Source organism: Oreochromis niloticus, linkage group LG7 (genome assembly GCF_001858045.2).
Source record: "Oreochromis niloticus isolate F11D_XX linkage group LG7, O_niloticus_UMD_NMBU, whole genome shotgun sequence".
In the NCBI taxonomy this organism is placed as follows: Eukaryota; Metazoa; Chordata; class Actinopteri; order Cichliformes; family Cichlidae; genus Oreochromis; species Oreochromis niloticus.
In genome coordinates this window covers 56,312,054-56,338,648 of record NC_031972.2, presented here as the reverse complement: position 1 = coordinate 56,338,648, position 26,595 = coordinate 56,312,054, and the positions used below count along the sequence as shown (strand labels likewise).

Below are 26,595 nucleotides of genomic sequence, written 5' to 3'. Positions count from 1 at the left end.
AAAAAAAAAAAAAAAATTACCACTAAATGCAGTTTAAACCACAACTAAAAAGGTATCCCATCTTATACTGCACTAATACCCAAGTATTATACATAAGATATATGAGCTTTAGGAAAGTTAAATGTGAGCAAGTTGAAAGAGAATGGGAGGTGGACTGATGGTTCACAAGCAGGCCTTGGCAGGTCAGCCTGCAGTGCTGCACGCAGGAGATTCCTCAGTGAGGAATGTGACCCATTTTACATTCAGGCAAGCATTCAAAAAAGGAATGCACTGAGCATGCGTGAGATTGTGTGAGGGGGGGAGGGGAACTTGCCTGTAATCTTCACATTGTTCTGAAACCAGAGAGCATGTGTTACTGTGGTTCTCTCCGCAGCCATGTGAGTCCTACTGCTCTCATAGCAGGGTAAAGCATGACAGTGAGAGCAAACATTCATGTGGTGAATGAGGTTAAACTTTGCTCTGGGCTATATAGCTGCTATAACTGGACAGACAGCAGAACAAATTTTTTACGAGCAAAAAAAAAAAAAAAAAAAAAAAAAAAAAAAAAAAAGGTAAAAAATCCATTAAAAAGTAGGTCAAAGCTCAGATCTGTGACTAAGACTGCTGAATGTTTGTTAAAGTCAACTTAAATATTCCTGCTGTTGCCATTATTAGCTGAGTAGTAGTAGTAGTAATGGGATTTCTGAGATTTATAATCTTTTATGTAATTTTAGACACAGCTTCAAAAGGTCCCATAATCTGGGAGTAAAGTGATTTTTCAAGAAGTTGCATTTTCTATATTTCTACACTAGATACCAGAAACTAGATTTAGATTTTCTAGCGGTATCCCCTTAAGAACAGTAAGTGTGGAAAATCATTATCATGACTACAACAATCCTGCACACATTTTGTCAAAAGATAATTTCCTGTGTTCAAAGAGGTTGTCATAAAGGAATAATCATTCATCAAAGAAGCACTGATATCACCAAATAACTTGCCAGTCTCTTAGAGTGAAGTCAAATCAGGAAATGGGAAGTTTTCTTTGGCTGATTTGATGAAAAATGTAGGGCTAAACAATCAGGAAATGCTGGCTATGCTTGGTTGAAAGGAAATGATAGTGGCTGCAGCTCAGGTAACAGGGTGAACGGAAATTGTTTTGACTCATACAAAAAAATAATACCAAAAAAAAAAAAAGCGGGGGGAAATGAGGCAATGTGTGTGTGTTACAAAGTACAATCGTTATATACAATCATTTTCATACCTGCAATTCACACCAAGCCACCTCCACAGTGGTCTCGGTGTCCAAGCCCTTGTAGACTGTCTTGAAAGAGCCACGTCCAATTTCTATGTCAAACTTCAGGAACCGTCCGTCAGGTGATGTGCCCACTGCTTTAGTTTCAGCCTCCTCGATGTCATCTTGGACTTTTTTCTCAGCTTCCCGTTGCTCCGCCTCTGCTCGGGCTCTGGCGTCCTTATCTGCCTCCTCTCCTTCCTCATGTTGTACCTTCACCTCAGTGCCGGTTTCAGGTTCGACTTGACTTGGCAATTCCGTTTCCAGGCTGGGTGTCGTGTGAGCTGCTACTACTGCCTCTCCATCACAGATGTCACGCACTCTAGCAGGCTCTTGCTGTGAAGGCACTACAGCCACCCTGGCTATTTCTATATCTTTTCCTTCTCCCTCTGTTCCACCATCCACAGACTTCTCATTTTGAGATAAACTTGGTTCAGCCTTGGGTGAGTGAGTACCAGCAGTCTTTTGCTGCTGGGGGACTGCTTCCTGTGGCTGAACCAGCTGAGGCGTAGGGATGGGGATCTTGCTGGGTAAAGGAAGGGCCAAAGCTGTGGCATTAGAATCACTGATGACACTGCGACGTAGAAAACGGTGTTCAGGGTTACATCGATCGCGCTCCATGGTGTGATGCCGGCGTCTCACTTCCACTGGCCGACCCTCACCAACCATTGAATCTGAACCAGAACTAGGGCCATTTCCACTTTTCTGAGGGGGAGCCAGGAACTTCACCATTTTGTCATCTGGCTTTTCCGACATCCCACCACTCACACTAAGAGTTAAGGAGGTACGATAACTGAAAAATTAAAATAAGGATATTTTCATGCTTGCCATTTTGGCTTATCTAAGCAATATCTAGCTGTGCTTCAAAAAGGAAAAAAAAGAAAGATTTACAATGTCTATCTCCAGCTCTCCCTTTTTATTGCTCAAAGACTATCTTTATAAATATATTTTGGGGACTGAAGGTGTAAGACAAGATGTGTTCTCTTACAAATGGAGAGGGACTGAACACTGCAGCAGAACACAAAGTGCTGATGTTGATATACAGGTCTCTTTAAGTCCACACCATCCATCCTGTAAGACACAGGGTGCTGCTTCGATCAAGCATAAGGAATCACTGGTGAGGAACAAACACACACAGCCTACAACAGGCACAGGCACTAAACTCCCCAGTCCAGGCAAAGGCGGGATGAGCTGACAGTCTCAATTTGTTCCAGTCCAGTATTACTGCAAGAGAAAATACAAAACAAAAGCTTCCTGACATGTTTTGAAAAGTAGCCAACATTATGTCAAATGTCAACAAGACTTGTGAAAATCTAGTCTAAGTCTTTGCAGACAGATTTTACAGTGTATACAGTTTAACAAAAGTTTAACAACACTGTTTTAGTGCTAAGTACAGCTTATAGACCAGAATCTAAGAATTAAAACGTGACTTCATTTACAGTGTAATACACTTAACCACCAGATCATTTATGGTTTAGAAATAAGATCAACACTCTAAAAAGATTTTTGGTCTTACCCTAGCACATGTGACACATAGCAAATTTCCCTTTAAAGTGGTATTGTTCAGCTGTGCTCCATTAAAATAAAATTCAACTGACTAGTTAACTAAACACAAGCTATTATCTATAACTATCTCACAGCAAAACTAAGCATTTTAACTATATCACAAGGAACACGACAATGACATTTGATTCTGCACCTGAGATTTGTTACAGAATCCAAGCAATGTTTTCAATATAAGCGAAAAATATTATTAGCATTTTTAATGTCAATTAATATTGTCAGAAAGGCTAACGCAGTTTATAATACATTTCTTAAAGCCGCATAAAGCCATAAACATTTTTACTGTATCCGCAAAAGACAGGGGCCATCTAGCATTTTATGACAGCAGTGGCAGCTTGGCATTCCTCTCCTGCTTTAATCATGCAACCTTGCGTGGAAAATCTTGTTACTTATTCATCTTTATCCTGCCACGGCTGCAGCCATTACCAGACCAGGCAACCATAATGTCAGAACTAAACCGGATAACGTTGGCTGTAATAACATTCAGAAAAATAAAACAAACGGCTGCGCAAATTAACACAATACGAGTTGGAGTTAATTTAATCCTCTCTTGCACACACATCTGTCCTCGTCGCGTATCAAGCACATCAATTTGAAATAGCTACAACGACTTTCTCGTTCAAAGCGAGGAGGAGGAGAGGCTCTTTGTTAGCGAGCTAACCAGTACGGCTAGCAAACAGCTAGTTAGCTGGCGCTGGCTAATCCTTACCAGAGAACCGATAACCGACGATGACCAATTTCCGCGTCACGTCTTTAAATATATTCCCTTTTAATAATTTACGATTCCACATTACTGACACCACTCTCGTCGTTTTAACGCCCATGTAAGCGTTAAAAATAAGCTATAATTAGCAACTTTACCGTATTCGGGTCCCGTTTCCATCCCTGAGTGGTTAACATCACACCGGATGCGCTAGACCGGTGTAATCGGTTGAACAGCTACCAAAGCAATGACTGTTACCCATCTACTCAAAGCTAGCTAGGCGGGTCTTTCTTGTGGCCTAACGCGCTTAGACCCGCCTCCTGGCTGCTCCATTCAATTTAACGCCATCTGATAACATTAGCGCTCGTTTGTTGTTGTTATTACGCAGTTCGCAATTTTATTTTGTTTGTTTGTTTTAATTTGTTGGCCCAAGTCAAATATCCATAGCTGAGTGGTAGGCTATCTTACGTTATTTAAAAATTATTTCTGTTTGATAATGATAAGCTGAGTTTAACTCCTTAGCGCTTGTGAGTTTAATATTGCTAGCAGCTAGCAGGTTAGCTCGCCAAGCGCTAACGTTGAGCTGTGCCGGGTGGCAGAAAGCGACCTACCTCAATAAGACAAGTGACGGTCAGTGGCGTTTCAGCAGTCCTCACAGCGACGTCGTAGATGTAAAAACAGAATACAGGTAGATTACACGTGTAGCTAAGTGTCAGATAGATACGTTCCCCAGTGTGAAAACCGAAGCTGCGATTATTGGGGTTTTCAAATAAGCAGCGCAGTTAGATAGAGAAACGGTTTCAGCACAAAGCGCCTGCGCCGGCGGAGAATGACCTCATAACCATAACACACACACACACACACACTCACAAACCGATCGCTTTGATGGGCTTTGATGCTGTCACATTTGCTTTTGATTTTACCAAGAAACTAAACGATATAAGCCTTAAAATCATACGAAATAAGCATATTCAAAATTAATTAATGATTTTAAATTAATAAAAAGACTTAAATATGGACGACTACACAGAGGGCCCCCCAATAAATGAGCCCATTTCTGAAAAGTTAAATTGAGGGAAGATAAAGCGGACTAATGTGCACCCTTGAATTTAATGAGCTGGATCATTTTACCGAAACGATTGAGCCAGCCCCCACGCTGTTTTATGTTATGGGTATTACGGTAAGAGAAACTAAGGTCTGGTTTCAAAATTAAAGTGATCTCCAAGTCAATCTACTCATTTAGTCCGTTATTAATGATATATAGAAATCATTAATTAAATCTAAAAAACAAAATACTATTAAAACAAATATATTCCAAATTTAAATAGAAAAACTAAAATTTGAAAAGTATATGCTGTTTTAACATAATAGTTTCACTTTAGATCCACAGTACACACCCTAACAGTGTTTACCACTCAGTGAATGACAAAAGTATCGTCCTTTGAAATTTGATTACCCACAGTTCTTGACTAGAGTTTTTTTTTTTTTTACCTGCATTCAGAACACCAGTATATAGAAAAAAGTTTTAGAAAAAGGAAACCAAGTTTGTATCATATTTAAATCAACAATGACAAATGGAAGTGTCAACATCCTTTAGGGTAAGATGCAATCAAAGTGCATTCTCATTTTGGTTTTCTTAAAAATGTTTAAATGTTTAATTCCAATTTTGAGCCACAGTACATACCATCTCATTATAATACAGTTAATATCAGGTCAGTCTGACTTTGGATTTCAAAATAATCACCCTGATGATGATTTCAGAATGCTGATCAAAGGAGACTTGCTGATTTCAATTTTCTATTATTTTCAAATCCAAAATCAGACTGAGTTGATATTGACTGAGTAACACTGCAGGGTGTAGCCCGTTGATCTGAAGTGAAACAGTCTGTGGAAACAGGACATTTCTTTTTAACAGCATTCTGATGTGAGATGAAAAAAAAAGCATACATGAACTATTTCAAATGGCTATTATTTTGACATCCAAAATCATACTGACGTGATATTGCCTGAGTAACACTGTGAGGGTGTATCCCGTTCAACTGGTCTGTGGAAATAGCAAGTTTCCTTATAATAGCATTTTAAATTCATACAAAGATAGCTCATATATGACATCTCTGAAGGCCTTTACTTTGAAATCCAAAATCAGACAGTCTTGACACTGACAGAGTTACACTGTGAGGGTGCATACTATTGATCTAAAGTGAAATTAGTCCAAACAAGTCTGTGGATTAAATCTTTTTTATACATGTATTTTAGAGATAAATATAGACTATCTTCTTGTCACATGTGTTACCTTAATCTTTTGGCAGTTTTAAACCCTTTTAGGAATTTTTTTCCCTCAGTTTTTTCAGCCTTGTAGACAGAATGACAGACTAATAATAACAATTATGATGCAAACCCTTCAGGAGATTATCTTTATTATTTTCACTCACCTTTGTTAAAACTGTGTTTTTGTCCATTTGTGCAACCATTTATTTGCTATAACAATGAAAATAAAATAAAAATAAAAAACAGTTAGAAATGAGTAATTAAGTATGATGCAATCTTTTATATTTTAGCTGTGATGTGTAACATAACTCAATGGATGTAAAATTATTACCTTGTCAAATATGTGAAATAAAATAGAAAAATTATTACAAACTTGAGCCATCATGACCAATTCTTCATCAGGCTTTAGGAAATATGTAAAAGAAAGTCACTGTGGTGTTTTTTTTCAAAATAATAGCCTTTTCATACACTCTAATGTAGTTTATCACATTTACAATTGTAAAATTAATAATTAATCAAAATAACACGGTGTTTATCGACAGTACTTGACCGTGGGGATGAGAACTCCTGTGGTGCTTGGATCTCTATAAATTGACGGCTCAAGAAGGTGTAATTGTTCAATTAACATATTATTTTATTTGAACATAAAAATCAATTGTAACACCCAAAGCATGTGTGGAGTGCAATATTTCTGTAAATGCTAGGGACAGAAAAATGGAAATTTCCATAGAAAGGCTCACAAAGGGACAATGGAGCAAAATATGTTTTAGTACACAGAAAAACATGACTTATCCTACACACTTTCAATACCCTAGTTGCTACTATATTTAATAGTTCCTTTTATATTGTTCACGTATAAATTAGCCTATATTCCTAAATATGTAGTAATAAGTATAGTTATAATAGAGATTTGTTTCAGCTTTTGTGGTAATGTTTGTACGTGAGCTAAAAGAGACATCACACGATATTTCCTGGGGACATTCCAGGTAATTTTGGAGGGAATATAAACCCACAAAGTGTTCTGTTTTAAGGGATTTTATTCTGCAAGACTTTTCAAAACATTTTGCAAAATAATATAAACAGTATAAGCTCTATAAGTAAGTGAAGTTGTATTATTCAATCTATACATTTACTATTTACATTGTACTATTTTACATCTCTTTTGATAAAGAAAGAAACAGTCTGATCACTAGTCTTTTGTTGCAATAACAGACTCTTAAGTGCTATATTTAATTTTTTAACCATAATGGGTAAGATGAATTGAAGAGTTGCAATTTTCTTTTTTTTAATTAACGTTTCTTTATTAAAACATTTCCTGCAGGTATGCCCTGCCCCCTGCTGGTGATTACTGCCTAAACCTGCCACATGGATTTGCTTTCATAAATTTCACTCAAAATGAAAATGTTCTGTTTATCATCACCCCATCATACCTTCATATCTGAATAATACTTGTTGTTAATATCAGGAGGACAGATTCTTTATCAAATGGTGGTAAACTACTTTTTTTTTTATTATTATTATGTGATTGCTCATTGCATTTAAGTTCAAAATACTCGCCTCCCCTCTGACTTCTGTCCTTATGTTCATTTAAAGCTTTGTATTTTTCGAGATGTCAGTAGATTTCTTGCTGTCCACGTCCCCTCCTTCTAACGTAGAGTCGTGACCGCGCTTTTAAAATCCAAGCGTGGCGAGGAAGGCCGCCGTGAACGCGCGCAGGAGGCTTGACGTCACTGAGGCGCCCTGGCTCTCCTGAGCCGCTGGTACTGCTGGTGAAAAGATGGGAAAATCTGATAGACATTTATCGAGGAATTAACGTAAAATGAACGATTTTTGCAGCTGACTTTTTTTGACAGAGGATCCACTATTGGCAAGGATTTGGCTTCTACCAGACAACGACGAAGGTAGTTTGTTCGGAGGGTTTTTCTCCTCTGTGGCTATTGTGTTAGCGAGAAAAAAAAGGTTCTTCTTGACCACATAAATTGGATGGACTAGCCTCCATATGTAACGACGAGCTAACGTTAAGCGTTTGTGCATTTGACGTATTTCCCTTTCTTTTGTAGTTAGCAGTATCACAGCTACATATATGTAAACCGGTGAATGAATAACCGTAGCTTGAAATGAAAAACCGTTGAGCTGAGGAGAAGGAAAATGGATATGGTTTGATATGGGTGTCTCCAAAGCAGACACCGTACGGAGTCGATGGGATTGTGCAAAAAAAAAAGGAAAAAAAGCTTTGATTCCTGTTAAACGTGTCACATTTTGACGATACTTACGATTAACTTGTCACATTAAACATCTACCCAGCTACCTTACAAACTGTTATTTCCGTTTGTATACAAATTTTCACGCTGAGACATTTTTTCCCCCCACAATGTCCAGCATGGACAGTCCCCTCCTTCCCTCCCTTGCTAGTTTTAATCCATAGCGATAGCACATTAGAAGAATGTATCGGAGAGCCAGCGTTTATTTTGTTGGCAAAATACACAATGGAATATAAAACTCAGAAGCTAACAAACGGGGTTAAAGCGTCATTAAAGGTACAAGTGTCATGCTTTACTGTTAGCCGGCGTGTTAACGTGACATTAGCAGTTAGCAAGGCCAAACACGCTCAAGATAAATGTCTGTGGTGGATATATATATATATATATATATATATATATATGTGTATGTATGTATGTGTGTGTGTGTGTGTGTATACATACATACATACATACATACATACATACATACACACATATATATATATATATATGTATGTATGTATGTCAGAATACTTAGACACATTACACTACTACCAAAGCCTTGTAACATTAGACTATATGTACAAATTATATGGTTGTGAGCTGAAAGTACTTGTTATAAGATTAACATTTTGTTGAAAGCTAACCTAAAATCACTTCTACCTTTGGCCTCAAGTAGATTAGAGCAAAGATTTTGCTCCAAAGGACCCTTCACTAGAAGAATTTTCTTCTTAGACATGACTGTGTACAGTTGCGTAACTGTCTGTACTGCAGGAAGGTATTCAGTTAAGACAGTGAAACCTTCAGTCTGTACTGGTACTCTGTTTTCAGTTTTGCATGCATTCAGTTGTTTTATTCATGTGTTATTTTGTGTGCTGTTGCTATGCAGTTAACTGGGAGCAATTGTGTTTTCTTTGCAGATTGATGTCCTCATTTGTAACAGTGGATAGTTTCTCTTTGAGGTCTGTTAGCATCAGCAACCCCTGAGAGTGGAGTGTTTCAGACCTCTGTTGTATCATGAACATTGTGCTCACCAGTTTAAGCTGGATCTCTAACACTAGTGAAATTCACAACCTAACAACCTGCGACGATATAATCAGATATTAAGGGTTGTTCTTCAGATTTGGTAGTGCCTCCCTTCTATTTAGTCAAAAATGTACGGTAGTGCTCGCTCTGTTGGCAGAGGGGATACAAACCATAGCGGAGGAAGAGATGGAAGTGGTACTGGTAATCAGGGATCTGGCCGTTCCCCTCGGCTCCCCCGTTCTCCTCGGATGGGGCACCGGCGTACCAACAGCACTGGAGGCAGTGGGGGAGGTCCTGGAGGAGCAGGAGGCAAGACCCTTTCCATGGAGAACATCCAGTCCCTCAATGCTGCGTATGCCACCTCAGGACCAATGTACCTGAGTGACAATGAGGTCGCGATGGGAGGTGACCACCTTCCCAAAACTGGTGGCACAGTGACCACCATGGGGAGACAGAGGGTGACTTACGGGTCGAGAGGTAGCAGCAGTGGAGTTGTAGCAGCAAGTACTCCTAATATCTCCACCACAGTGCCTGCCAATGCTGTGCTACCAGCAGGCATGATGGCTGGAGATGCCCTAGCTTTTGGAGATCACCACATGGCCTCCACAGTGCCCCATTCTCTAAGGCAGGCAAGGGACAATACCATACTTGACCTGCAGGCCCAACTCAAAGAGGTACTTTGCCAGTTTTTTCCCACAATTTTCTCAATTCTGAAATTTTGATGAAGAGGTTAATTTATGGCCTTCACTGGTCATATGTTGGGTTGTCATGTACCTACCGTTTATCCTGTGTTCTCAGGTTCTGCGGGAGAATGAGATGCTGCGGCGAGAAGTGGAAGTTAAGGAAAGCAAACTCAGCTCCTCAATGAACTCTATTAAGACCTTCTGGAGTCCAGAATTAAAAAAGGAGCGAGCTCTCAGGAAAGATGAGGCATCCAAGATCGCCGTCTGGAAGGAACAGTATCGTGTTATTCAAGATGAAGCACAGGTGAGCGTTGCTTAATGCTTAAATAGACTTTTAGCCTCCATTTTGTTTTTTGTTTTGTTTTTTTTCTTTAATTTCATCATACGATGTCTCTCAGTCTGGATAGATTTGCCAAACTTCCAGAGCTTAACATGTTTGAGGAGGGGGAAAAAAGCATTTCAAGCAGTGTGTCTGCTTTAGTACAAATGCTTTTCTCTTTTTGTACTCTCTCTGCATAGGTTAGTGACAGTTTTTGAACATCTAGTTAATCCTCTTATATGCAGCTATATGCTTGTGCATTTTAGATGAAAGAGGGTGGAAGTCTCATCTGAGGAACAGGATGAAAAATGTGCGAAAAAAAAAAAAGAGATGAGAACATTACAAAAGGTAGCAGTAATAACGGAGGGCTTTGCAAATAGTACAATTTACTAATAAATCTAAACACTAAACACTAATCATTACATACTGCATATGTAATGATTAGTGTTTAGATGTTTAACTAAGCACTAATCATCACATACTGCATAGATGCAATTTGAATATTTCATCAAATTTCTCTTTTTAAAATTTTTGTCAACATTTTAGTGAAGCAAACACACGTTTTGTGACCTACACCTGACAAAACTGAGCATATAGCAATACACCGGACATATTTTGGTACCATTAAATAGGAGTTCATCCAAGCAGGTATTTCTGTTTTGTGCTCTCTCTCGATTCCCTCTTTCTTAATAAATAAGTGTAGTGTCGACAAACTTTGCATAGGATGGTTCTATTGTTTAAAATCTAAAAGTGTAATTGGATAAGTGCAGATAAGGTCTTTTTAAATACTCTACGGTAGGTTGTTGGGCTCGTGCAAATTGGGTTTCGTTAATGAAGAGGCATCGTCTTTGTTTCACTGTGGTTCTTAATGGGTGGGCAGACCTGTATAATTTGCTGTTTTCACTCCTGCTGAGTCACAGAATCACACTCTGGACTAATTCCCAGTAATGCCTGACTAGCACTGCGTAATCAGCGAGTGCTTTAATTTAAAGATGTCTGCTTTTGTATGTCTGCCTCCGCCTCCCACACTGGCACACGTGCAATGGAAAGCAGTGAGCATTCATACCACAGGCCAGTCTTCCTCTGCTTTGTTCTTCCTCTGTTTTGTTTGCTGTTGTAATATTAATGTTATATACTGCCAGATGTAGTAGTGTGAATTGACCATCTTCATCCCCTACATTAAGTCAGATAATAATAGAATAATCACCAGTTATTTCTTGCTAATGATTCCTTGCCACATTGATTAAACGCTGCTTTTTTTGTGAGATTTGCCAAAGATGTTTAATTATTGGATGTGATGATGCCGGTGCCACAGATTTAAGTTACAAAAAAATGTTTGTATCACAATATCCAGTGTAGAAGATAAGCTGTAGGTGATGTGTTGACTTCTTGTTATATCAATTTAGTAAGTGCATCATATAACCGCAATGTTTGTGCTCTTTCAGACTCCTAACTCTTGTCTTTTCTCAGAAGAGAGAGTGAGAATATGGGGGCTGAGGAAGGGAGAAGGTGTGTGTGTGTGTGTGTGTGTGTGTGTGTGTGTGTGTGTGTGTGCGCGCGCGCGTGTGTGTGTGCGTGTGTGTTGTGTCGGGGTGGGGGGGGTGGATCGGTGCAGTCACAGCAGTGAGTCAGCCTTAGTCACGGGGTGGAGAGGGTGATGGAAAGGGATGGTTAGTGGGAAGAGAGGTGAGAGTATCAGAGGGAGGTAGAGAAGGAGTGTAGCCTGCTGGTGGAAGGAGAAGGAGGGAATTACAAAGGAAGGAAAGGGAGGGGGCGCGGGAGGTGGAGGATGGAGAGATACGAAGGGAGGCAGACACTGACTTCTCTCTTTGTTCTGTCATCTGAAAATGCTCGCAGCTGGTTCAGACCAGAGTGTAACACAGCCTTGTGTTACTGTCTCACAGCAACTCTGCCAAGAGTCTGTGGCGTCAGATGCCACAAACAATGCAATACTATACGGGGCTTATTGTGTTTCACCACTTACATCTCTCTGGCCATGAAATTCAACAATGTTCAGAAAGCCTCCATGTTTTGGATCTATAAGTTGTGGCGCTGCTAAATTTTCAGTTATGGTTAGTTTTTGTTTGGCTGGATGCAATGCAATACTCTACCAGGAGCCATTCCCAGAAAGTAGCCCGTGCATCATTCATAAAATCAATAAAATTTTCACCTCGTCTCCCTCATCATATAAATAGCCTTGCAATAAAGGCTAGAGAACAAAGAGTAGAACCAGTAATTGTCAGCAGTTATATGTGCGTCTCTCTCTTCTGTCCCTAGCATCTCCAGATGACTGTTCAGGCTCTCCAAGATGAGCTAAGGATCCAGAGGGACCTGAACCAGCTGCTCCAGCAAGATCCTGCTAGTCAAGGAAGGGACCTGGCCCTGACATCTGAACCTACAGAGGAGAACTACCGTCGGCTACAGGGTGAGCATGAGAGGCAGGCCAAGGAGCTCTTCCTTCTTCGGAAGACCCTGGAGGAGATGGAGCTGAGGATTGACACACAGAAGCAGACCCTGGCAGCCAGAGACGAGTCCATCAAGAAACTACTGGAAATGCTGCAGAGCAAAGGTGGGTTTAAGCAGGAAAAATCTAAATAGTTTAATGAAGTTTACAGTTGATTGATTATTAATGATTGTTTAGCTGTTTGTTGTATGTTTTCTGGTTCATGTATAGGGTTCACTAGGAAACAAGTAAACTGTTTAAAAGTCTAGGCCAACCATATTTATCCATTAACATTTTATTACTCAGTAGTTCTCAGGTTATCACAGTGTCCCAGCCTATTTTGCCTCAGCTCCTTTAATGCTCACACAGCTGTAGGTCAAATGTGGCATTCACTGCTCCATTTTCTAGACATGATTTCTCCTTTAAACTCAAGCAGGAGCTTAAAGACACTCCAAGCCTGACGCTCCTGTTTTTAAAAAGTAATTGCATGCAGTCTTCCCTAGGGTGTAAATCTGAAGAACCCAAAGGTACATGAAATTAAAAGAAACCTAAAACCCCTTCCAAAAAAAAACTTAAACCCTTTGAACCCTCAGCAGTTTTGGGGCTTTCTTTTAAACTCCTGTCACATATGTACTCACTCTGGGCTCATTTTAACAGGGCAATCATAACTAGATTTTTTTTGCACAATATAAACACTCAGGCCAGTCCCCAGAACGGTTGGTGTCCTATAACAGGTGCGGTGAAACACTCAGACTGTATGTAAAAGATGGATGTCACCTCCATAATGTCACCTGTTACTTAACAAAGTTACAAAGTTCTGTTGGGAAGTCCTCGAACTGAGCGTCATCTTGTTTTCAAACAGGACATGAGTGAAGCGGCAAATCTAAAGATGACTGTATGGTCACAGGTTAGCAACTTGTCAGTCTCAAGGCTAAATCATATCCTGCTTTATCCTCCCTTTTGAGTCTAATAGATAACAGTAATCACAAGGGAAATGTTTAAGGGGGAATTTGCTCAGAGGGATAGAATAGATAGGCAGGTTTAAGGCACTTCTACCTTTGGTGCTTGTTTTTAGAGCCAGAAACTACACTATATTGCCAAAAACATTCACTCGTCTGCTTTCAAACACATACGATCTTGTTCACACGATATGATGTCAGCACACCCTTTGGAGCTATGACAGCTTCAACTCTTCTGGGAATACTTTCCAGAAGGTTTAGGAGTGTGTTTATGGGAATTTTTGACCGTTCTTCCAGAAACACATTTGTGAGGTCAAACACTGAGGTCTCCGCTCTGATTTATCCCAAAGGTGTTCTCTTGGGTTTAGGTCAGGACTCTGAAGGCCAGTCAAGTTCTTCCACACCAAACTTGCTCATCTGTGTCTTTTTGCACCTTGGTTTGTGTACTGCTGTGGAATCATGTTGCAACAGAAGGGGCCAATCCCAAACTCTTCCCACGAAGTTGGGTGCATGAAATTGTCCAAATGTGTTGGTGTACTAAGCATCAAGAGTTCCTTTCACTGGAACTAAGGTGCTGAGCCCATCTCCTAAAATATAACCCCATGCCATAGTACCCCCTCCACCAAACTTTACACTTGGCACAATGCAGTCAGACAAGTACCGTTCCCCTGGCATCCACAAACCCAGACCATCAGATTGCCAGACGGAGAAGCTTGATTCATCACTTCAGAGAACACATCTCCACTGCTCTAGAGTCCAATGGCGGCGTGCATTATAGCACTGCATTTGGTGATATAAGGCTTAGATGCAGCTGCTTGGCCATGAAAACCCATTCCATGAAGCTCGAGCTAATCTGAATGCCACATGAAGTTTGGAGGTTTGTAGTGACTGACTCTGCAGAAAGTTGGTGACCTCTGCGCACTACTTCCCTCAGCATTCGCAGACCCCACTATGATTTTTCTTTTTTAGGATGGCAGGTTTTTAGGCTTCAGGGGTTCAGTAAGTTGAATTACACTGCCCATTAGGTTCAGTGTTGTGTGCTTTGTTTGTTTGGTTTTTCTTTTACAGTAGATGTGCAGAGTCTATCCTCAGATATCCTTGCCTGCTAAACAATTGTGCTTTTGTTTCTTTGTCTCTGAGAGTTAAACACACAGTTGGCTGTTGTAAACATCTAGACTTCATAATAGTCTTTTTACATACATCAGAATTTTAACAAGTTGTTATCTTTGCTGTGTTAGGACCATCTGCCAAGGCATCAGAGGAGGACCAGGAGAGGACAAGGAGACTGGCTGATGCAGAAATGCACAGGCATCACCTTGAGAGTTTGCTGGACCAGAGAGACAGGGAGATCACTGCTCTGAGAGAGGTAATCTCCAGTTTATTAATTTTGGCATGCATTACTTTTAAGGCTTTCCATCATATTTGGTTTGATTGGTAAGATATCGATATTCATCAACCGTTTTTTACATCTGACACAGCAGGAGCTGCACCGTCGGTACGAAGGAACTCCAGAGTCCACCAAAACTAAGGCCCTACAAACTGTCATTGACATGAAGGTGAACATTTCGATAGAGAAATGTGTGTGTGTTTATAGTGTATTAGTGACACCATGCTATCGGTGATAACCTTTTCCCATCAACTCTAGGATGCAAAAATCAACTCAATGGAGCGGAGCCTCAGGGACATAGAGGAGGAGCTGCTAATGCTGAAATCGAATGGACTTCTGAGCTGTGAAGAGCGTCAAGAAGAGATGAAGCAGATGGAGGTTTACCGCAGTCACACCAAGTTCATGAAGAACAAGGTCAGAGACTGTGTGATAATTCTTATGTTTTTTCTGTGCTCACACATAAAACCCTAGAAACCACCTTTTTTCATGGTAGCTGTAGCTCAGGAGGTAGAGCTAGCCATCTACTGATCAGAAGGTTGGTGGTTTGATCTGCATGCCAAGTATCCTTGGGCAAGATACTAACCCTAACTTGAGTGTGTGTGATTGTTAGATAGAAAGTCATTGTGTGAATGGGTGAGTGAGCAACGTTGTATACAGCGCTTTGAGGCTATTGTGGCTCAAGAGTTGGGAGTTCGCCTTGTAATCGGAAGGTTGCCGGTTCGAGCCCCGGCTTGGGCAGTCTCAGTCGTTGTTTCCTTGGGCAAGACACTTCACCCGTTGCCTACTGGTGGTGGTCAGAGGGCCCGGTGGCGCCAGTGTCCGGCAGCCTCGCCTCTGTCAGTGCGCCCCAGGGTGGCTGTGGCTACAGTGTAGCTTGCGATCACCAGTGTGTGAATGGGTGGATGACTGGATGTGTAAAGCGCTTTGGGGTCCTTAGGGACTAGTAAAGCACTATACAAATACAGACCATTTACCATTTGAGTGCTCCAGGTGAGTAGAAAGGCGCTATATAAGAATCAGTTTACCTTTTTACAATTTGTCCAACTCTTTCTTTCTGCACTCGGGCTAATCTTTTTCAGATGGAGCAGGTGAAGCAGGACCTCTCCAGGAAGGACACCGAGCTGCTCGGTTTGCAGACAAAACTGGAGACGCTTACCAACCAGTTCTCAGACAGCAAGCAACACATTGAAGTCCTCAAGGAATCCCTCACTGCCAAAGAGCAGCGGGCTGCCATCTTACAGACGGAGGTAGAGCATCCATACTTTCTCACCCAGTGTATCGGTATAGACTGTAGAGGCTTTTACACACCGGACACATAAAATCTGTGTGACTATTTCATGCAACCATTCACACCGATTGCATAATTTAACTGGGCGACTGTGCGGGGTTTTTTTGTTTGTTTGTTTTTTTTTTCTTGCTTTCCTGAACCAAGCTTGATATTTTTTGATCTGGATAAACAGGCGCACCTTGTATCTCAAAACATTCACAGGTACTGAATAAACAATGACATGGAAATGAGTAAAATAATAGTATTTTTATCTCAGAAACACAACACCGCTCTGAAATCTTCCTCAGAGGTTTAAATCTTTGCTTTAGTCCACACTCATTTTAAACTTGTGAGCAGGACACGTCTGTAGTTCATGTCCGTAAACTGCTAACCTATCTTGTCTATCTAGGTGGATGCCTTGCGCCTGCGTTTGGAAGAGAAGGAAGCAACTTTGAATAAAAAGAGCAAGCAGATACAAGAAATGTCAGAGGAGAAGGGAACCCTCAATGGGGAAATCCACGACCTTAAGGATATGCTGGAGGTTAAGGAGCGCAAGATTAATGTGCTTCAGAAAAAGGTGACTTTAACAGAGAATAGTGCAATCTTGTTTTTGAAAATGGCAATGTGTGTCCAACGCAAGATCCATTTTATTGATGGTTATTTGTGTTTTCACTGCAGATCGAGAACCTGCAGGAACAGCTGAGGGACAAGGAAAAGCAGATGAGCAGCCTGAAGGAGAGGGTAAAATCTTTGCAGGCTGACACTTCCAATACTGACACTGCTCTCACAACACTGGAGGAGTCTCTTGCGGAAAAGGTGGATACATTTCTGCAGACTTGTATTAGTCCATCTGTATTAATAAACAAATGTTGGTTGATAATCTGTATAAGAATCTTGCTTGATTCTTTCCTCCACCTCTTTATAGGAGCGGATCATCGAGCGTCTAAAAGAGCAGAGAGATAGAGACGACCGGGAGAAGACGGAGGAGCTTGAATGTACAAAAAAGGAGCTGAAAGAGTTGAAGGAAAGGTTGAGCTTACTGCAGGGAGACCTGTCAGACAGAGAGGTGAGAAATATATGCAAAAAACACACAAACTCTTGTTTACTGTAATTCTATTATTATAGTGAAACAGTGCTGTCAGACACTGGCATCAGTTTTTTGTTGTTTTTTTTCCCCCCTGTTAGTCCTAACTTTGCACTGAGTCATGGATGCCTGCATTGGTGTTAATGTATTCTCAGGCTGATGCTCTGTTAGTTAAAGCTGGAATGGATTCACCTTTACGTACGTGTGTGTGTGTGTGTGTGTGTGTGTGTGTGTGTGTGTGTGTGTGTGTGTACAGACCTCTCTGTTGGACCTAAAAGAGCATGCATCCTCCCTGGCCTCCTCAGGGCTGAAGAAAGACTCCAAACTCAAGAGTTTTGAGATTGCCTTGGAACAGAAGAAGGAAGAGTGCCTCAAACTGGAGAATCAACTTAAGAGAGTGAGATGCCTCAAATACATTAAATAAAGCTTCAGGCATCTCATGTGGCCTGAGATGTCTAAACTACAGCCTTTGTTCTCCATCAGGCTCAGAATGCAGCATTGGAAGCTCAAGCCAACACCGAGCTGGCTGAGCGCATTAGGAACCTCGAACAGGAAGTGGCCCGCCACAGAGAGGATTCTGGGAAAGCTCAAGCTGAAGTGGACCGCCTCCTGGAGATACTCAGAGAAATGGAGAATGAGAAAAATGACAAAGACAAAAAGATCAGTGAGCTGGAGAGGTGGGTTTGTGGAGCTTGTCAGTGTGCACATGTACATGTGGTGGATATTCAAGGGTGGATGCACCATATAAATGTGTATAACAAGTATTTAATGAGGTATAATGCAGGTCCACAGTTTGTCTCCGGGACCTCTGACCTTTGTTCGTCACATGCGATGTAAACATCTGACGTGGTATTGCTGTAGAGACTGTTGTGGCTGGCACATTAAAAGCAGTCTAAATTGGCTTTCTGCCATTTGACATCCTGGCAGGAGTGCTTTGAAAGCTGGTGTGTTGAGGTTTTGTGAGGTAGTTTGTTTCAGTGTTGACATGGTCAGCAACAGGCAGCTTCTTTTCATGTTCCTGCAATTGTTTTATTATTATCATTTTGTGTAACATGACCTTGTTAGATCCAGAAAAGATGCTGCATAGTCTGTGAGCTGATATTTTATGAGTGCCAGCCCTTCTCTCTCGTTCTCCATGTTTGCTTATTCTCTTAGTCTGAGTCTGCTTTTCTCTTTACTGCTTTCTTGTCTTTTCATTGGAAATTTCCCACCCCGCCAGTTTGGCCTCAAGGTTAGTAACAATGCTTTTCTCTCCTCCTCACCTTGGCACATATTTTTTTTTTTTTTTTTTTTTCTGTCTCTCTTCCTAAATTTCCTGTGGAGCTGCAAGCAGTTGTCTTTTTCTTACTTCTGCTCAGGTTCATTTTTCCTTTTTTGCTTTATTGTTTTTGGGTTTGTTTGTTTGTTTGTTTTTTCACTCAAAGTCAAATGATGCCTGAAATCTCGCCGAAGCAAGTGTGTAAGATTGTGACTGTTTGTTTAAAATGGCCAATTATAACTCTTTATGTCCATATTTGAATCAACTATATTTACTTGGTGTACAACAATTAATGACCTAGAAATTGTAACGTGGGAATGTCTGAGTCATCAAGCACATACCTAATATACAATATTTGTTTTTGGTCCCATGACTTTATTTGCATGAGTTCCTTTATTTAGTTATGGATAAGCCATCTGTGTCACGCATCCGTAAGCTCAGTGTGGTAAAATACAGCACTATAGCTTGAAAATGCTTGCTGTTCACTTGTGTGTAAGACACATTTTCACTGTTCTAGAGGAACTGGAGCCCAAAATGAGGTCTGATTTGTCCTCTCACTCCAAATACAATATCTAATGTAACTGACTTCCTGTAGGCAAATGAAGGATCAGTCGAAGAAGGTGGCATCACTGAAGCACAAAGAGCAGGTGGAGAAGAGCAGGAATGCTCGACTTATGGAGGAAGCCAGGAAGAGGGAAGACAACCTGTCTGAGACCTCCCAGCAGGTGAAGGTGAGGCTTGGCCTGGGACTGGCAAATTCTGTGGGAATGCTACTGCCTTTCCCAGTCAGAGTACAACTGGGCGAATCTGACATCTCCTTCCTTCTCCTACTGTGAAGGACACTTTACGTCAAAAGACAGAGCGCATAGAGGAGCTGGAGGAGGCCTTGAGAGAGAGCGTTCAAATCACTGCTGAGAGAGAGATGGTGCTCGCACAGGAGGAGGCTGCCAGGTCACTTCAGGAGAAACAGGTACACAAACACACAAATATAGCAAAGCAATATTTATGAGCCAGCACCGCACGGTTAAAAGAAACTGCAGTTCTTCCTCTGTCGCCTTTTTTTGCTGCCATTGTGCTGTCGCTCATCCTTTCTCTCCCTCTCTGCCTGTCCCTCCTCTTGCTTCCTCTTCTTTCATCTCTGCTTGTCGTTTTCTCTTGGGTTTTTTTCTCCGCTACACACCGCCTCTCAGAAGCACTCACTCAAAGCAATGCATGAGTCCAACCTCGCCAACTTTAAGTGGTCTAAGGTATGAGCCCAGTATGTGTCAGTGAGCAGCCACTTATACAGGGGTTGGACACAATAAAAGCAACACCTCTACAGTTCATGCAGTCTCATGCAACAACCCTGCACAGGATACATGTGTCAAGTTTTAGTAATTGTTGGAGGGACTGCATGTGTGTGAAACGTGTTGGTGTTGTTTCCAGCCCATGTAATTTATGCGCCTTTGTTTACCTGCTGTTTGCTTTTAATACGATGCTCATTAAAGTTTTCACTTTAATGAAATCCAAAGCCAAGTACATTTCTACTTCGAGCATGAATTATTCATTAATTCCCCTGTTCTGTCTGTTGTGATTAAGTAAATGTTTAATAAGGAATAACTGTAGTGCCTGTTTAAATTAAATAACAGGTAAACGAAATCCAGTCTTGATCCTTAGTCCTTCCCATCAGACCACATGAATTCTGCTGCCCCTCCCTCTTATAAGAGACTGAGAAATCATCCAGAGTGTCTTTTCTGGAAAACAAAAAAAGCCCCATCCTTTTCCCTGGTGGATTTCAGGTAATCCACTCCAATCATCATTGAGCTGTTTGTGTGTGTGTGTGTCGGTGTTCCCAGATGGAGGAGCTGCTGGGGGCCATGGAGAAGGTGAAGCAGGAGCTTGAATCCATGAGGGCTAAGTTGGCCTCCACTCAGCAGTCTCTGTGTGAGAAAGAGGCTCACCTCACAACCCTGAGAGCCGAGCGCAGGAAACACCTGGAGGAGGTGCTGGAGATGAAGTAAGACAGACACACACACAGTGGGATTGCATAGACTCTGGATCATTGATCACCGCCTTAATCTTGTAAAATGTCATCCAATTCTGGCTTTTCCCAGATGGCAGGCTAATGTTGTGCAATGAATAATAAATGATAATCGAGCTATTTACTTTTGTGGGTAAATGCCACATTGTTACATCTCCACCTAACAGGCAGGAGGCGCTGTTGGCGGCTATTAGCGAGAAAGACGCTAACATTGCACTACTGGAGTTGTCATCCTCTAAGAAGAAGAAGACCCAGGACGAAGTGGCTCAGCTGAAGCGGGAGAAAGACAGACTGGTGCAGCAGCTCAAGCAGCAGGTGAGGAGGGGGCTGATGGTGTTCACAGAGCAGGTGATGGAGTGAAAGATGCAACGCTGGTACCATGAGTTTTTCAAGGTTTAGAGCTGCTATATGCAGGGAAATAAATCCTCACAGGACTGATGGGGGGAATAATTTTGATCCTTTCTTTTAATAAAAAGTAAAAGCTCTATAAAAATGATGGATTAGAAGTAAAACTGTCTATGTCTAGAACGTGCTGCAGCTGTGTTTTTAAGTGGAAAGAAACCGGCGTTACCATTTATTGCTAGTTAAAGTGAATGGCTCTACCTTTCTTTCACTACTACTACTGGAACACGGTCAACTCATACTTAGCTCTGACTTTTACACTAAAAGCAATGTGGCATTAATAATTACTGAGCAGATGTGCACGTTAGAGCTCATCTTAGTTCAATCTGTTAAGTAGTCTTTAAAATCACATGCTTGGGATGCCAGTGCCAGATGACCATATGCCAAACAGCTGAAATGCAGCAGCTCGGGTTAGAGTTGAGAAAGACGTGTGGCAAAGAATTCTATCTCCCCACATTCCTGTCTAATCTTCACTGCTCCTCTATCCAGTATCAATCCTCATATGCTTGTAGTGTTTCTACCTGTGAGGAGCAGATATCTTTAAAAATTTTACTTTAAATTTGCCAAAAACGAAAATAACTACTGGTTAAACTGAACACACGCTGTCAACTAAACTGGTTTCTTTTTATATGCCAGTCTGAAAATGCCTGTTGGAGCCTGTCCATGTTGAACTTGCCTGTTTTATCAAACCCCGCATAGCATGAGTTGATGTCGCATCTCCATCATCTGAATCTTTGGAATTTCTTGGGACAAATCTGAGATGATCTAGGGAGAGGAATTCACTGGGTGTCAATAGCAAGAGAAACTGTGTCTCCTGAGATGATAAATCAGACTAATTTGCTCTTACTTCCTGCTGCACCTTCTGTTTCCACACGCATCTGTGCGTGTGTACAATAACATGCAAATGACATCTGTGCACAGTGGTGAAAACTGAGCCAGGCAGTGTTCATTAAATGATGAAGTAAGATTAGATTTCTCCTGTTAACAATTTGTTTTCAGGCTGTACTCCCAAGATTTCAGCAGTTAACTATAAAACCTTGGCCATAATTACGATTTCCTCTTCATCTTAGTTGGATGTTTTTAATGATTTGCAGACCCAGAACAGGATGAAGCTGATGGCCGACAACTACGAGGATGACCACCTGAAGACTGCACCTGACCAAACGAATCACAAACCCTCTCCAGATCAGGTAGTTTTTTTAACTGCCATAAACCGCTTTGCTAAATTTTTCTTCACTCGATTTGTGGCCACGTCTGTAAGTAAGGTTGAACTTGCGGCTTGCTCTCTAAAACTCGGACATGGAAGTTTTCTGCTGCTACTTTTCTTGTCTGTTTTACACACTAACCAGATGTTCCTTCCTAATGCTGCAATTGGCTTACCTTGTGGCTAACAGGATGACGAGGAGGGTATCTGGGCGTAGCCAACCTTTTGCCCACCCCCTCCCCTCTCTCTCAGCCATTTTGTTCAGAAGGGTGAGCTTGTATGAAAAGCCGTTGCTCCATTGGCATGTTTGCTTGTCTTCCATTTCTCTGTGGGGTGCTTTTGATGCACATCTCTCCTCACAAACTCATCCTGTGCTTCAGCATTCATATACAGCTTTTTCTTTTTTTTTATGGGTGGGGAATTCAGTGTTTGAGAGTGTGCGTGTGCGAGCCCAGAGTGTCATCACTTCAAACCAAAGCAGCTTAGCTTTGCATGTCACTGCTCTGATACTAATAATTGGCTTCTGACGTTTGGCTCAGACAAACAGGTGTTGGATAATGGCTTTAAACTTGATCTAATCAGTGGTTTAGTTAGTTGCTTTGTAGGACACTTTGTTTAGCTGCACAAATCTATACTCTGTTAGAGTGGCTTACTTTTTCTTTCTTTTTTTTTAAAATGCCAAAGACACACTAAAAAAAAGGCCCAGACTCTTATGGCACAGCCAAGCTTCTCTCAGAAGAGATGTTTTGTTTCTAAGTGCCTCTCTTGGCTCACTGAGCACCATTCACTCAGGCTTTAATGATACTGTCTGCTGACCGTTTTTCTCCTTTGTTAGTGGTTAGTTTGCTCTACTTATTTGTCATGACTAGCTGTTATAAATCGAACATGTAGAAATTGCTCAGATGTACGGGGCTCTGCTATAATGTGCTATCATTATTATTTATATTATGTACAGTGCTTTGCTACTCTAACCAATCGTCATAAAATCGCGGGGCAGATCAGGACTCGGCTCGCTGTACCTCAGCATGGCTTGAAACACTATTTGGGAACCACTTTTCTAGCTTTAGGGGTTTAGCAGGAATTTTGGCTGTAATATGAGCTGGTGATGGGCATGCATGTCAAGGCTTATGCTTTCTTTGTTTTTAAACGCAAGTGGTGTCTCGTGCTTGGTTCCTTTCATTCTCTTCAACCGTTTAAACTGGGGTAAATTTTATAGTTTAAGTTTTTTGTTTTCGTGCCATTTCCTTCGAATCGCCTTTCTCACTTCTTCTTCCTCGCATCTTGCAGATGATACCCCCTCTTCTAGCCCTGTCCCAGAACCGCAGTAAGCTCAAACTTTACATCGCCCACCTGACAGACCTCTGCCACGATCGAGACCCCAGCATCCTCAGCCAGCTCACGCCGCCCGCTCACTACCACCACAGCGACCCTGAAGACTGGGAGGAGGACCTCCAGAAAATGAGCGCCGAACAGGTAACGAAGAAACTCTAAGTCATCGGGACATTCATCTCTGAGCAGCTTCTTTGGTACATATTAAGCTTTATTTTTGGGGGGCATTAAAAATATGCTTTTGGAGAGAGTTTATTGGTGGCGAGGCAATTCAAAGAGGAAATCAGGGAATCAGTTCAACAGACAGACAAACACAATTCCAGTGCAGTAACATGACTTAACATGAAGGAAATGGAAAAGGTGCAGCAGGGAAAACTGATCACAGACAAGAGGAATGGAGCAGATGCAGCTGTGTGTTGTTTAAGAACCCTCTTTTAACCTCAGATATACCTAAACATGCACCTTTTTGTTGAATTGTGCTGATGGCTGTGTAGCAATGCTATTAAAAAGCTATTCCTGCCCTTTCTCCTGCAGTTGGAGCGGGAGCTGGAGGTGTGTGAGAAGGAGAGCGGAGAGCTGCAGGAATATGCCAACTCTGTTCTCCAGCAGATTGCAGACTACTGCCCTGATATCCTGGAGCAGGTTGTCAACGCCCTGGAAGAGTCGTGCTGAAAATTCTGACCTCAGACACAACCCGGCTGAGTCCAGGTCTCCCTACCTCCACCCCCCAAAAAAGTGAAAGGTTCCTGGAGAGAAGAGAAAGTCGGGGGCATTATCACATCTTGCTGGACTCCTCTTCTTCGTGTCCCTCAATCTACCCTGCAACAAGCTGTCAGGACCTCTGGGTGCTTTCCTGTCCCACATGTTAATCTGTTAGGCTGGCAAAATTAAATTAGGGATGTTTGTGCTGTTAAATAAGGCACTTGACACATGTAACAACAGCCGCCGATAGATTATACGTGCACACCTCATCACTGTCAGGCAGACAATAGCACACTATCGGTTGTTGCAAAATAAGTAGCATTTGCAAACACCCCTAATTTGATTTTTGCTTTTTAAAGGAAACTTTAAAAACACGGGTGAATTTGGAGGGGAAAAAAGAAGCAGACTTGCACATAGTTACGCACAAAGGAGAATACTGCCAACCTTTTTCTCCTTAGACAGCTTTATTGATAACAGGAGCACTCGCATTGATCTCAGTCTTTAGCCCCTTGGATTTCTCTCACAGAGTTTTCAAGTTGAAGTAGTAAGTATATTTGTTGCTCTGGACAGGAAAGCACTTTTTTGGTCTTGGAGAACTGGGGAGCTGCTACATCTCGAGGGAGCGGAGAGGAGCTGGGAACAGTGGGTAAACCATGGATCCGTGTAATAGTTTGGTCATTGAATAGTAACACTGAATGCAACATTAATATTCTTGAAAGCCTTGGGTCTGTCCACGTAGCTTGGATTAGGATGTAGGTGTGTTACTGTCATCGTCTGTGGCTGGGTCATTAGAGGGGGGGGTCAAGGCCTGACCTTTGACATAAACCAAAGGTCAGATTTTAGTTAGTATGTTCTCAACAGATGAGAGAGAGGATTTAAAAAAAAAAAAAAAAAAGAGGAGAAAAAAAGCTTTTTTTATTATTGGTGACGATTATTACGTTTTAGATGGTTTTGCACACTTGTCCACTTGTTTATGGGGTATGCAATGTTTGTTTTGCGAACGTTTTAGTGGCCTTGGAGCATGCACAGAGATAAGTACTGGACCTAACGCAGGGATATTTATTCCTCTGTAATACTGGTGCTAAGGCATGATGTAAGAAATTATGATCTGAACATTCAGTCTTCATCCAAAGTTCCTTTAGATGGTACTCAAAGCCCACCTGATCCTAAGTTTGTCGACTGAATCGCTGACAAAAACGAGCGATGCCTCTGCTGTTGTGTTTTTTGAACTCTTCAGGGCTGTGGTTTTTAATTACTAAGTGCATCTACATTTCCAGAAAGGTCACTTTTCAGCAAATTTTGACTTTTTAGATAAGTTTGTAAATAACGTGATATTTAACATGTGCAGTGACTGAATAAAGGTAACTAGGTGGAAGGTGTTGTGCATTCTCTTAAAAAAAAAAATATATATATATATATATATTGGAAAAGTTAAAGCAGTGCAGTTGTCTTTGTCTTATTTTGTCTGCAAGACAAAATGTGCGTGTGTGTGCGGGTGTGTGTGTGTGCGCGTGAGACCGTACTGCCACAATTTGCGGAAAGTCGCGTTCAATAGAGATATATAAATATAACACATATATAAATATATAAAATGTTTACTGTATCGATATGCATTGAATGTTTGCACAGAATCTCGAAGGGCAAGCTGCTCTGAACAACATGACTGTCGAGTTAACGTCCTCAGCAGAAACGGAGGAAAGAAATGTCAAAAAAAAAAACAACTTGTGTCAAAATAATGTGTGAACTACAAATGTTTCAAACCGTGACTGTGTGATGGGAGAGTACTTTTCTTACTTTTATTTCTAATCGTTCACCAGAGGGTGATGTAAATGTATTATCTGAGATTCCAGTGTTGTCTTTTCTTATGTCAATGGTTTTGGCTGTTTGATGTCAAAGGCAGACCCGAGCCTGACGGATAAAAATACGCCTGGCTCTTCTGCTGTCATAAGAGAAACACAATGTTACACAACAGTGTGAAACTGCGCCAGTATACGTCTGAAAATGGGTGGAGATTTTTTTATTTTTTTTTTAAACTTTCTATGTATGTTGTAAATTTACTGATATATTTGAGAGGAAGGGTGTACTTCAAAAAAACAAAAACACCCCCCTGTGTTGGAGGATGTTAGTTGGATGCTTGTTTTTTTTGCTCAGTAAATTCTCCTTAATATCTGTAACCTGTCATCACTACAGAAAAAGCATTTTTCAGAATCCCCCCCCCTTGCTTTGGCCTGTGTGTCCCTGCCCTTGCCTTAATGCTTTCTTTTTCTCAACTCCTGTTTGTGGAACACAGAGCTACTTAAGGGGCTTCTGTCAAAGTTCATGGTGTTTGTTTTTATTTTGCATTTGTATAAGAGATGTACTGCCTTCTGTTTATTCATGTCAAGAATCAAACTGTGTAAAAAGAAAGGAACATGTTAGTGAGTTATTTGGATTTTGTATGTATGTAAATAAATAAATTATAAGCCTTG

General features: G+C 41.2%; 2 protein-coding genes across 13 annotated transcripts in view; one reads left to right on the top strand and one right to left on the bottom strand.

Moving 5' to 3' along the window:
* Window positions 1-4,369, bottom strand: part of LOC102079935 (serine/threonine-protein kinase WNK1) — a 27,734-nt gene extending 23,365 nt beyond the window's left edge. For 2 of the 4 annotated variants that reach the window (XM_025909460.1, XM_025909459.1), the window contains exons 1-2: window positions 4,148-4,369; window positions 1,241-2,494 (exon numbers count right to left, since the gene is read on the bottom strand). In XM_025909460.1, coding sequence (XP_025765245.1) covers window positions 1,241-2,026 — 786 coding nt within the window. In that variant the 5' untranslated portion in view covers window positions 2,027-2,494; window positions 4,148-4,369. Of the gene's footprint in view, window positions 1-1,240; window positions 2,495-3,694; window positions 3,830-4,147 lie in introns of those variants that run through there. The other 2 variants (XM_025909458.1, XM_025909457.1) reach the window with 2 other exon arrangements.
* LOC100697491 (ELKS/Rab6-interacting/CAST family member 1) lies at window positions 3,878-26,595 on the top strand. 9 transcript variants are annotated; one of them, XM_025909461.1, is made up of 21 exons: window positions 3,878-3,990; window positions 8,965-9,744; window positions 9,869-10,057; window positions 12,350-12,641; window positions 14,713-14,840; window positions 14,953-15,030; window positions 15,120-15,275; window positions 15,941-16,108; window positions 16,538-16,705; window positions 16,807-16,944; window positions 17,054-17,194; window positions 17,469-17,609; window positions 17,696-17,889; window positions 18,432-18,443; window positions 19,066-19,201; window positions 19,309-19,440; window positions 20,306-20,466; window positions 20,658-20,805; window positions 21,987-22,082; window positions 23,384-23,569; window positions 23,960-26,595. In XM_025909461.1, the coding sequence occupies exons 2-21, from the start codon at window positions 9,199-9,201 to the stop codon at window positions 24,095-24,097; spliced, it is 3,348 nt and encodes a 1,115-aa protein (XP_025765246.1). In that variant the 5' UTR covers window positions 3,878-3,990; window positions 8,965-9,198; the 3' UTR covers window positions 24,098-26,595. The 9 variants fall into 9 exon arrangements, 7 of the variants coding, with proteins under 7 accessions (XP_025765246.1, XP_025765247.1, XP_013124105.1 ...); XR_001223943.3 differs by lacking the exons at window positions 3,878-3,990; window positions 23,960-26,595 and adding exons at window positions 7,472-7,705; window positions 22,287-22,365 and having other exon boundaries at window positions 14,956-15,030; window positions 23,384-23,522; XR_001223942.3 differs by lacking the exons at window positions 3,878-3,990; window positions 23,960-26,595 and adding exons at window positions 7,474-7,705; window positions 22,287-22,365 and having other exon boundaries at window positions 23,384-23,522.

What these genes read in the sequence shown, in the direction of transcription:
- LOC100697491 (XM_025909461.1), top strand. Translation starts at nt 9,199, where the DNA reads ATGTACGGTAGTGCTCGCTCTGTTGGCAGAGGGGATACAAACCATAGC. An exon ending in GAGGAGGTGCTGGAGATGAA is followed by an intron (nt 20,467 to 20,657) that starts GTAAGACAGACA and finishes TCCACCTAACAG; the next exon opens with GCAGGAGGCGCTGTTGGCGG. An exon ending in AGAAAATGAGCGCCGAACAG is followed by an intron (nt 23,570 to 23,959) that starts GTAACGAAGAAA and finishes TTTCTCCTGCAG; the next exon opens with TTGGAGCGGGAGCTGGAGGT.